Source organism: Mesitornis unicolor, unplaced genomic scaffold (genome assembly GCF_000695765.1).
Source record: "Mesitornis unicolor isolate BGI_N332 unplaced genomic scaffold, ASM69576v1 scaffold12690, whole genome shotgun sequence".
Lineage (NCBI taxonomy): Eukaryota > Metazoa > Chordata > Aves > Mesitornithiformes > Mesitornithidae > Mesitornis > Mesitornis unicolor.
The window spans coordinates 36309-48907 of NW_010160366.1; the positions used below are offsets into that span (position 1 = coordinate 36309).

Genomic DNA, 12599 nt, shown 5'->3' on the forward strand with positions numbered 1-12599 from the left:
AGATTTAAAATGATCAGGCATTTCAGTAGAGAAGTGAGGAGTTCTGCTGAGTAGGAAGAAGTACAGAGCCACCCTGACCAGTATACAGAGACGATGCTTTGTCTCCACCACTTGCTTTATGACTGGACTGTGTATTTTGCTCTGTCCTTTCAGCTGCTTTGCTTATTTTGAAGTTGTGTGAACAATTCACTTGTTGGTCACCTCCTCCAAGCCCCTCCACACACACTTGGCAAATAGAGCTCAAGCATGTGGTGTTTCCAAACTCCATGATTACGACTTTCTTTTTTTAATCACATTATTTTAACTGTTGTATCTGAATACATAATAAGAAGCCCAGAGACAGTGTTACCATGGGATCATTCCAGAGATTTAAATCTGTGCAGCACTACATCCTTTTTTTTTTCCAAGGTAGCATATTCATGATCAGCTCCACTACTGTGACCTGCGAATATTCTGAGACTGCAGGGGGTCCAGGGATCATTAATTTGCAGCACAGTGTTGCTACATGCTGTGGGTCCCAGCAAGCACACAACTTCCCCTACTTCTGCTCCTTCTTTGCACAAACAGAAAATAACTTAAATTCTCTTTCCTTCCTGTGCATATATCCAGGGATACTTCACATTCCCTCCCACTCCTCCACCTCCATGTTCCTTTTCATATCTCATAAATAAACCCCTCCAGCCTTTCTTCCTTCCAGCTACTCTGTACATATCACCACCCTCATTGCATCTTCCTTCGCCTCAGTACGCATCCAGCACCCAGTGTACACATACATCTAACCTTTGTGTTGAATAGACTTTGTGCAATAGGCCCTTCTCTAGGAGCAATATATTTCGAGCGAAAGTTAAAGCTTTATCATTATTCCCAACAGCTGCAGTTTATCTTCTGGGAGACAGGGAAGAAAAGCTTTAGCTCCATTTTGTCCGATAAAAGTGTTTTGTTGGAATATTCTTCTACAGGCCTTTGCTTCCAGAGAAGAAAAATACTGACCATTAAATACTGCTAATTTTGCAAGTACTTTGTCAAACATAATATCAGTGTATTTTGCTCAATTTTAATCTCATGGAACTGCATATAGCAATAGAAATTTTACTAGAGATGTATTAGATGACAGAACTGAAAAGCTGCCTTGAGAACTCCCAGTTCAACAAGTGCACACCATGCTGACCACCCAGTGCAGCAGATGCAGAGGACGAGCCACACCAGCGCATGGCCTGCTGTCCTGACCTCCTCCTTCTCCATCGGCTCACTTCATCCCTCCTCTAGCACATCAGCCTCGCAGTCTGCATTACTGCTGCTTGCTAACTTCAGCCTCTGCATCCTAAGAACTGCCTCAGCTGTGCAGAACATAGGAAAGACCTTTAAAATCACATGAATATATGTGTACACCCCAAATTCTGCTCCACAGCCTGGTTTAACTCCCCCTTAAAGACCACATACAGTTATCCATAAGTCCATACCTCATCACAACCAAGTTGCAAACAGAGACAGCTTACATAGAGGCAGGTAAATTCCCTGACTACCTGCAACCACAAAGACACCAACTTTGTCTCTCAACAGCCAAGCACCTCACTTTTCTATCACTAGGAAAACATCTAAACAGCTGCTGAAAAATCAAAGATTTATAGCCAACACATATTTCCTTCCCAGGCCTGGGATACTTTGAAAAATCCAAACAAAATAGACTCTGTAGTTCACACCGTAATTTCAAAATATACTATAACTCTTCAGATATAAAAGATATCAGAGTAAGTCTAAGCAGAACAGGTAAATGATGCAGGCTTGGAGGTATTATTCATGTATTAACTGTTCTATAAAATTATCAATAGAATTATCTGCAACATGTCAGCTTTCAGTCTTTGTTCTACTATTGGTTGTTCTCCCTTTTTCTGTTTTTCCTTTTAACTGAGCATCTGTCTACTTTTGCTCATATTTTTCAGGTTTTTTAGATCATTAGGTGTCTGTTCATGAGAGGTAACCCTTCCCTCTCAGTTTCTCTTTCTGCTCTGTTTCATATGAATACTTTTGCCCCATATGAACTTGAGCATGGTCCATTGCCCACAGTTCACCCCAGCTAGCAGAGGAGGGACCCTCCACATACCTTTCTGCTTCCTTTGCTTGGAGGATCCTTCCAAATACTTCAAAGGGACAGGGATGATTTGTTCTCTCCCATATAGTCTGATAAGCTCTACGTGACAGTCAGCTGGAGGAATGTCAACTGCCAGGACTTTCTCTTCCTCCACTGCCCAGATATTTGGGTTCTGTAATGCCCTGCAGCACACCGAGTGGTTCCAGGACTGCTGTCCCTTTGCCACTACCTGCTGCCACAGAGGTGTAGCTGCTCCACAGTGGGGTTATGCCATGACGTCCCACATTTTCCTCCCTACCCTGCACAAGTGTACCTGTAAGGCCATGAGAAAATAAGGCCCACAAGAAGGTGACTAGGGTAACCCTGCCAGTGCAGCACTAACTTCAGTGCACCCAGACTATCAAATCTTCAGCTTTCTTAGTGTAACATCTAACTGAATCAGTGGAACTGAAGCCACTGCAGACAGGGGTGAGGAGATTAGCCCATCCTAGCATCCGTGGGAGAGGGGACCCTAAAGGTCAGCATAGCCCTGTCTCTAGTCTGATATCCAGCTTTTTTGCTCCCTGTGAAGCAAATCTCACTTACTAGTTGCTGTTAAATCAAGACACAAATTCAGCAAGGAAATCTGGAAGATTCAGCCTTCCACAGTTCACTCATCCAGAGCACAGCATTTGCCAACTCACAGCTGCCCATCAACACCCATTGTGGCATCGCAGCAGATCTCACAACATTTTTCTTTCTGACTGAGCCCTTACTCTGATCTGCAAAACCAACCCAACATCAGGCAGATGCTACTGGTGAAATTCTAGAGTGAACCGAGTTCAACTGCCATTGATACTAGTGCAGACAAAACGTATCTGCAGGGATAGAAAATGTAGTTTTGAAGGGCTAGGAACAGTTTGAAAAAGAAGGCGGGACCAAAGCTACTGTGAAGATAACAAATCAGGACTATTCTCAACACTATGAGAATCAGAACTTTGTAAATCATCATTCACATACACTATTTTGTTTTCCCTTTTTTATACATTCCTCTAATGTATCTTACTCACAGCTTGCATTCTCTACCTCCATTGTACTCATATAAGATGTCGTGCAGATCATATCAATGCTTTCCAAAGACATGCCAACCTTTTGCTCTGATTTCCTCCTTGGTCACCTAGATAGCTGAACGGGTTTTAAGCTACCTCCCATTTACAGCATCAGTATTTTCATATGGACATCAATACGAATTTCCAATCTGACTATTCACCTTTCATTAACACACAGGGATGAGTGTAATGTTCTGCCTTGGATTTATTCTGTACTTTATTCTGCAACACAGGAAGGTTTATCTGCAGAGCTGTTCCTTCTGGAAAATTACACGGACTGGCACTTAAATGGTGTAGCACTAGCAACACACCCACTTCCAACACACACGCACTGTACAAAATGCTGTTAGTCCCCGCTGCTTAGATTCATCCTGAAGAGTGAAAGAGTGGGAGAGACGCAGCCCTGAGCCCCTCATTTCTATTCCCCATGCCCTCTTTACATGAGCTTTCCCCCAAGAGGGGCAAAGCCAATGGAACCAAGTCCTTCCTGAGACCATTACAATCTCCATAGTGGGCCTGGCTGGCTATAGATGGAGGAGCCCAGGTATGTTGTACTCTTACTGATTTTGACCCTTCCAGTTCTGTACATTTGGGAGCAGCCTTTGTTTCTGTTAAAGGTGCTACTTCTATATTCTCTTTTCCAGGACTGAGGAGGAGAGGGCTGAGGCTGGGGACCTGAGGTTACAGTGCCTCCATAGCTGCTCCCCAAATAGTAAGTGACCATGGCTCGAATGTGTCCGATACACAACGGCTTGTACCGTCCCCACACTGGCTCCTTGGGCTTAAGAATAAAGTTTGGAGTAGGAAGCTATGGAAATAGAGGTTTGTAACTTTCCCAGACAGCGTTGCCCAAATGATTATCAACTAGCATATGAACAGTACAAAATTCTCCAGGATTCAATTTAGGATGTGCACATATCCTATAATTTTATGTTATCTCAAGAAGCTGTGACTTCATAGTAGTTTAAAAATATGCTCTAATTTACACCTGTATAACTTTCATTATCACTACCTTTTTTCATCTATATTTATCACCAATTCATGATGATGCATGCTATTGAATATAAAAATGATTGAAAGCAGCCTTGGTAGACAATAACATTAGTATAATTAATGCCATTTCTTGCACTTACTCAGAAAACTGCTATGCTTTTATTCAGTGTCTACAAAAATTCTGTAAGCTATGAGAATCAGCGTTTCAATGGACGGAGCAATATTGGAGCATGGCTCCTGCCCTGTTCTGAATACTATACTTTTCCTTTACTCTCCAGGAAAGATGTGTGCAGTTTCATGCATCTATTTCCTTGCAAAGAATGCAAGTGATTCTTCACTCAGCAGAAGGGAGACTTGGGAAAGTGACTCGCTGACTCAGCGCTATTAAAATTTGGAAACCTCATAATCTTTTGCTGCCTCTGTCTTGCTGAGATGCACATCTCAGCCACATACTCACGGAAGCTTGGTGCCCATAACCTTAATAACTGAGGTTCCCGATCCCTCATCAGACCTGCTGGAACGGCTCTCCAGTCCATGTCACTGCAGGTGGTCTCCCCAAAGGCATGATAGTGCTAGCACTGCTCTCCAGCTTGGTTTGTCATCAGCTCACTTGGCAACTCCTGCTCATTGAAAACATCATGACAGTTATGGACCTTCCCACGGGCAGATCCACATCCTTCATTTTAACAGGCCTGAAAATGTCTATTAGTACAAAATTGATCTGGATCATATTTCCCAAGAAAATTCCCTAGCTGTCAAGCTATTGGCTAGTGCTCAAAGTGCTTATTTCATTATTAAGACTGTCCAAAGGTCTTTATTTCAAAGAACAAATAACAATTCTTGACATTAGGTGTTCAAGTTGTAGAAACAAGGTTGCATTGGTCCTACAGCCAGCCCTGCCCCAGTATGTCAATTTATAGGAGACATAGCTTACTGCCACAGGTGTGCTGACAGCACTGTAAAAGCAAACCGCAAATGAAAAGTCCAGTATCAGGTTAAAAAACAGTGTCCATTCTCCAATATTACATCAGTTTCAGCTTCACATCAGTTACCTACTGTAATGAAATCAGATCAATATTAATAAAGTGACATGAGTGAATTTCTGCTCTCAGTTCACAGTTTGTTTATGAATCAAACTTAAGCATCAGAATCTTCATTATTCACACTTATTCGTTCATTAGCAAGGAAAAAACATTGGTTACTGCTGCTCAGGGTTGCACAAAGCCTCACAACCTTCAGATGAAAATCTCCTACCTGGAACAAGCCCCATCAAGCCATAATTGACCTGTACCCGATCAGAGGATTCTCTAGACTGTTGTTTCTAGCACTCCCACTCTTTGACCTATGCAATGGGCTGGTGGCCAGCAGGGAAGCGTTAATGGCAAGAGAACAACATGAGAAGTGCTTTGCTAGAGTCAGAGCAGCCTCAAAGGTTACACTGGCCCTTTGGGTATCCAGGGGGCTGCCTGTATGAAAGAAGAGGGCACATCACCTAGAACAGACCAAGTCCTCGCCACTGCTCAGTCAGCTCCCCACCTGCATTGCACCAGTAGAGTAAACACCAGCAGACCATTTTGAGCTCTTTTTGAACTCTTCACACAGAGGTGGTCCTGTACCAGTAGGAAACAAGGCTGCATCATCAGAAGTTGTTCCTGCTGCTCACTTCAACCAGCATTTCATTGCCTGATGGACTTGTCAGCTGCTCTCTTAGAAATGCTCTGAGGCTGTTCTCATTTGAACCAGACAGAATATGAAGAATATTCACTCATCTTCGGACATTATGCTTTTTTTTGTCCTTCCACAAAGACAAAACAGGGCATCTTGTCCTTGTTGAGAGGCAAGGATTTTGGGAGAATGCTGCTTTAGAGTGAAACAGTAAAAAAATTAAATAAAAGAACAAGACTGAGCAATGGTAGAAGACAAACACCAACCAGCCAGGTAGTATTAGAAGAGGGAATATTAAAGGTTTGCAAGCAGCCCAGGAGCACTGTGAGTGTGCAGGTAACACAAAGGGTCTTATAACAGGCCTGGATCAGGGCAGGAGCTCAGGTTTCTTTGTAGGCAAGACTAAACTTAATCTATCCATTTTGAGAAATGGCCTTGAATTATAAATTCCATCAGAAGCTTGATAACACAGGAGTCTTGACTGGGGCAATGCAATATTCAGTCTTGATAATTCTACATTAAACTATTTAATATCTATCACTAAACTACAGTTTTCCTTTAACAGGGTCTAAACATCCCTGAGCTGGGCCAAGAACAGCATCAGGGAGCTCTAGCTATAAATTGGCATCCTCTGCTCTCACTGAGCTGCCTTCCTGTGCAAACATGGCATTTGCCCCTATACATCTAGTATCCCCAGGCATATTCTGTTGATACCAAACTTAGTGTTTCCATTGCAAAGCTCTAATCACTCTCAATAGCCCATTTTGCTGTCATTTTTGACCTTGGAGGTCTCAACTTTTTCAGATGTGCAGGGCTGAGAGATCTCAATGCATTGATTGTGCATAGTCACTGCACAAAAAAGACAGAGGGAGAAGTTTCACGTCAGGATTTTTTTATTGATGCGAAGTTTTTTTATTACCAGGAATTTCTCTCTGTTATTAGGCTCCAGATAGCAATTCTACCTGATTTTGGACATCTGTATGTCCATGCCACTTCCACTCTCTCCTGAAGTCTTCTCCCACCACTAGGCATTAATATGCTGAGCCTGCTACTGGGACCCACAGGGCAGATGGAAGAGGTGCGGATGACAGATGTAGAACAAGGGGCAAGAGAGAGGGACGAGAGAAATGTCACAAAGGACAAGGAGGGACAGGTATGGTGGCAAAGCCAAAGAGGAGACGGGTAGCTCAGAAGAGCTAAGAGCTGAGCTGGAAACAGTGTATTCTTTACTGTCTGCAGCTAAAAGCCTTGGTTGTTCTTTGAGGCAGATAAACCCAGGGTCCAGGACACCAGCTTTTCTTGTAGAAAACTGAAAGAATATTCAAAACCAATTCAGCATTGAGAAAATAATGTAGTCACTGTTTTGGCAATGTGGGCACTTTAGGAGGGTCACCTGACAAAGAGGAGGCCTTGAAAAAGACAATTTTATTCTCATATCATCACCCTGCAGACATTTCCCCTGGGTCCATCCCACAGCTCCTCTACCATCCTCCCACCTCTGACTGTCTGCAGTAAGATTTATGCAACCAGCCCCTCAGTAAAGCATACACTTTAAAACACTGTAAAGCATATTGGATTTTTTTTTCTACTCAAATGAGATCATCAGAAGAACTCTAGATTTAAAACATGGTGGGAATGATTCAGTAAAAAAAAAAAAAAAGAATATCCGCTGATTTGCTCTTGGTCTCAAGCGCCACAGAAGGAAAGTGGTGCTGGATTTGCAGGCAACTTTCAAATGTCTCCAAATTCAGTGCTACAAAAAGTCTATTGCACAGGCTCAGCTGGAGAGGGCAAGGCACAGACGGCAGACAAGGTCACTCTGACAACGGGGAACATGCTTTATATGCTGAGCAGCACCAGGCTGGAAGAAGGCAGACAACAAGGGCTTGACGCATTTGAAGTGTCGCTCAAAGTTGAGTCAAGGTTTCTCCTTGTGGAGGTACCTGACAGCTCCAATCACCTTCCTATTTCATGTCAGCATTGATTTCAACTCCAGGTCTTGCAATTCTTCCTGTAATTTATTCAGTTCATAGTGATTCACTACATAAAAACAGGTGGAAAAAAATCCCCTCTGGTAAAGCACCATGGTTACAGATCTAAGATCCAGCCTTGCTGTATTGAAAGCAATGGGAATTTCATTCCTGTCTTCAGGCAAACCCTTGCCCACCAGGAAACTCCAAAGTTACAGGTCTCAGTTCTGTCTTCATTTACATCTGCTAAAATTCCAACTGACATTTTGCTTTAACAAGCTTCAGATTGCTTCTTGGGCAATCAGCTCCTCTGCTTCTGTGATAAGCATGATCATAAAAGTAAATTCAGCCCCATGTTTAGTACTGCAGCCAGTGAAGATTAAAGGGTGGAAAAGGAAACCATTTATACTACCTTTTTTGTTTCCCCAGTGCCCAGGTGAATCGGAAAAGTTTCTTATATAAATTTCAGTGAGATAAGTTATGAAACTCGTGTTCTGTCACTCTTTTAAATTACATCCTTCAATAAATGTTCCATCTCCTACAGCTAATCCTGGATTTATGCAAAAAAAAAAAAAAAAAAAAGAATGAACTACCACAAAAAAGCCAACCCTGTCCAACAATGCTAAAGATGTGGAAAGAAGTATTTCAGCTTGTATACGCACCCGAATAGTCTTTCAGTAACTGTGCATATTATATTTTCACCCCAGAATGTAGGTAGGGATTGTTGCTCACTGAATGTTCAGATAGTTTTACACTGTAAGATATTTGAGGACAAATATCTATATTTTTAACAAAACAGATACAACATGCATTTTTATTTTAGTTGCCTTAAAATGAGGTTTGCTCTTGTCAGAGTAAGTTTCCCGTACTTTGCTAATGCAAAATTATTTCCTGAATGTGGGGTTTTGGAATTGAGGGTTAAGGAATGCCCAAGATTTGGCTCCGATTTAAATAATCAGTAGTTTTGTGTTCTTTGTGACAGAAGATTGCCCTTTTCCACTCTCCATCTTGGTCCCAGAGCAGCCCACAAACCATCAGGCAGCTCTCTCCCCATCTGCCTCAGCCCTGGGGCACAGGGATGCCCTCCTTCGCCAGAAGCTCTGGCTCCAGTTTCTCACAAGTTTCCCAAGTTTCTGAGTCTCTCTGGTGAGAAAGGAACTATCAGCTTCACCTGTGCCAAATCCCAACTTTCTGAACACCTCCACAGCATGACCAAGCCACTACAAACCATCATTCCTTGTTTTCAGGAGGGACTGAGAAATGGTCTCAACAGGTACAAGACCTAATGCACATCCCAACAACTCAATTTTCAAACGCAACACAACAAAGATGCCCAGCTCCAGGCCACCCTTGCTCCCATCACCCACTCCTTCCAAAGGCCTGAGCCTCCACCTCTGACTTGTGCAAAGGAGAGGAAGCAATCTGTCTGAGCCAGAGGGCTGCATGTAACACTGGCTTTCCGTTAAAATCCTTTTCATTTATGAGAGACTTTCCTGCAACAGGCACTATAAAGTCAGTATGGAAAGGGACAGCCCAGAGGCTTCAATGAAAGAGAAGGATGGTGAGATGGGACTCAGAGGGGAGAAAAAATTAAATGAGAAAGGGAAACTGCGGGAGAAATAAGTTATTTTCATAGTTAGACAGAATCGCTGAATCACAGAGTAACACATGGTGAGCAGGGCCTCCGGAGGTCTCTAGAGCAGTCCCTTGCTCACAGCATGGCCGTTACACCAGGTTGGATCAGGCTGCTTAGTCTCTTGTTTAGCTGAGTTCTGAATAGCTCCAAGGATGGTGATTCCAGTGCCTCTTCTGGCTTCTGCCCCAGAATTTGAACATGCTCAGGGTGAAGAAGCTTTTTCTTATTTCTAGTGGACAATGCTTGTCTTCTACCCCACTTCAGACAGTTTATGAAAGCAAAGCATTTTTGGGGAAAGGTTCTCCCTTTGACATATATATTCTTATTTTCTCTCCTGCCTTTTATGTAACTCATTTTATGCTGCTTTTTTGGCTCTGCTTTTATGCAGTAGCTCTGTTACTGTCTGCTTTTCCAAGTATAAAAACTCTAAATTTTATTCAAACCTGATAATTATGCTATGATCTAGCAAAGGCCTTAATTAACCCTATTGAAGCCAATACGTATGAAACATGCTCTTTAGGATCTTAAGAATTTGGTGTTTAATTGCATCCAACACCCATAAAGGTGCAGGAAGCTGGAGAAGTGAATATGTAGCTGATTCAAACCACTGGTACTAACAGGACAGGACTTCATGCACTAGATCTCGTATAACCCAGCCAGACCAGGATTTTCTGCTGTCTCCCACCGCAGGAGGAATGTGAATGTACCAGATCCACAAGACAACTCGATTGGTCACTGGTATTGCTACAAAAGTTTGTCATGTCCTTTGGCTGCTAGCAATCCTGAATCATGATCTGCACAGTGGGCGTGTTTGTGTTCCCCTTCAAGGCATTTCTAGCTGCATTCACTACCCATCAGGACAGTCTACAGGGGCACATCTTCCTCTCTTGCCATCAGTCTTGCCAAACTAAGTAAAATTTAACCATAGGGAAAAAAAAGCATTGCGATCTCTCCTGCCTGGCAGCAGCCAGGAGAAAAGTATGGGAAACAGTATTCGGGAGGGGTAGTCTGGCATCCCATGCAGTTGGCATTTGCAGCCACCTCAACTTGCTGCTCAGCCCTGTAGACACTCTGTACCTTGTGTGGGGGGAAGAAAAGTCCTTCACACACCCAGCTGCATAAAATAAATGTTCTACAATGTCAGCACAGGAACAATGATGTCATTTTGTACTGCCCCTCTGTTTTTTATCTTGCCTGCTTATTCATCCCCTAATTCACTGGGTAACTGTGCAGAGCTACCAGGGGACTAAAGCGTGGGTCTGAGGTGAAGTCAGGTCTCCACACTTCACAGGAATGACCAAGGGCGGGTGCTGCAGCAACCTGCAAGCCAGGTTTTATCCTTCTACGTTCTTACTGGAATTTGGCACAATCAATACACCACTAGCTTTCTTCCCTTCCTGTCCCTCCCCAGCAGCAAATCCTTGGTTCTTGCCAAGCTTCATGATTTCGGGGAATGGGAACACTCATTATCACACTGATGATAGCTGAGAAATGCTTAGTTGGCACCAGGGAGGAACTGATCCTGAATTTATGTGCCCGATTCTCAAACACTTTGCTCTTGGTCATGAGAAGCAGAGGGTTTTATACAGACATGAGAAGCAAATCAGCCTATGGGGAAATGCAGTTATGGGAAACAGGCCTAAAATTGTCACCAAATAGGCCTAAAACTGTCTTATAAGCTTTTAGCCCAGTCCAGAGGAAAAAGTGTATGTTTGTCTTTCTTTAGGGCTTCACAACACCCAGCTCTAAATGTCACTAGCACGCAGAGGAACAGGAGTGACCATAATGCTCAGAAAATACCCCCATTCGCTACGTCAAGCTCTTCCAGCAACACATCAAGCAGCTCTTCACTTTCATCAGAACCGACCAGCCAGATCTCCATGGTTCAGGATCAAACCCTGCTGGACATTGCCTCCATCAGTAGATTGGCCCCAGGAGAATTACCAAACCCTCAACCATTTGAGCAAAGAGATAAAAATTTAGCAATATTGTGTTCCAGCCCACTCGGAGCAAGGACTATTCCAGCATCTTGCCCAACCAGTCCCAGGCTCAGTCTAATACCCAGCTCAGCCAAGCCACAGCAATACTCTGACTCCTCTCCAGTCAGTCCAGGGATCAATGCAGCTTCCTTCTATACCTTTTGTCCTCACACAGCACAGAACGTACAAGCTTCAGCATCAGACCACACACTGACCCCAACCAAGAAAAGCACAAGGCCTCCAGCAACAATGACTCCTGAAGACAGTTCCCAGTCTCCTGACTATTCCAATACTGGATTAAAAAATACAGGAAAGGGTTTTGAATCAGATCTAGAAGATCCTGATCATGAAAGGTACGTATCCAGGCCATACACATATTTAAGTCTTCAAATGACTCAGCTTGGCATAGGGTCAGTAAGGGACCTTCATTAAAAAATTTCAATAACTATTATGATTTAGATGTTCCCAGTGTTTGTTTTCCAGTAACTACCCTATGGTCCCACTAAACCTTGTTATCCAAGAAGCAAAATATCATATTTTCCATACATTCATTTAGCTTTCCAGACCTGATTACAGACTATCCCGGGTCCAGGTTGTCAACCTCAGCTCCTCCAATGGCACAGCTTTAAGGTGCCTCAATTCCTTTCAAATGAGAAAGCACATCTCCCCCCATACCAGCAGAGAGAAACTCTGCTGTTACTATGAAGCCTGACAGATCAGAGCTGGGGATGGTACTCGTGGCATGGCCAGTATCTCCCATCCCAGACCTCAGGCTCTGTGGTCCAACCCCAGGCAAGCTGGACTGATTTCATTCCTCTGAGCCTCTGAACTCCACACTGTGTCTGCCACTTCTTTCCTTGGCAGGAGATTTGTAACCTCAGAGGAGTTCCAAGCCATGGAGAAAGAACTAGAGGATGTAAAAGAAGAACTGAAATGCCTGAAGTGGAAAGTGAGACATATCGGTGAGACTGTGCAGCCCCTGGCCGAAGACAGCAAGCGTTACAACGGCTATACCCTGACCGAGCTCAAGGCAATGGTGCAGTTTGAAGATGACCCTTACAAGGCTGCACACAAGATCCTAACCGCACTCTTCAGTGATGTCTACTTGCTACAGCACTCAGTCACTGAACAGGCCTGCAACTCCCGATCTCTGCCCAAGCCCAAAATAGACCCAGAGCT

At 43.5% G+C, this 12599-nt stretch overlaps 1 protein-coding gene across 1 annotated transcript in view; it reads left to right on the forward strand.

Moving 5' to 3' along the window:
* Positions 1-11190, forward strand: part of GSG1L (GSG1-like) — a 38116-nt gene extending 26926 nt beyond the window's left edge. Inside the window, exons 5-6 of the mRNA XM_010189811.1 lie at positions 3822-3889; positions 11168-11190. Of these exons, the coding sequence (XP_010188113.1) occupies positions 3822-3889; positions 11168-11190 (91 nt within the window). The remainder of the gene's footprint in view (positions 1-3821; positions 3890-11167) is intronic.
* Positions 11191-12599: the final 1409 nt, after the last annotated feature.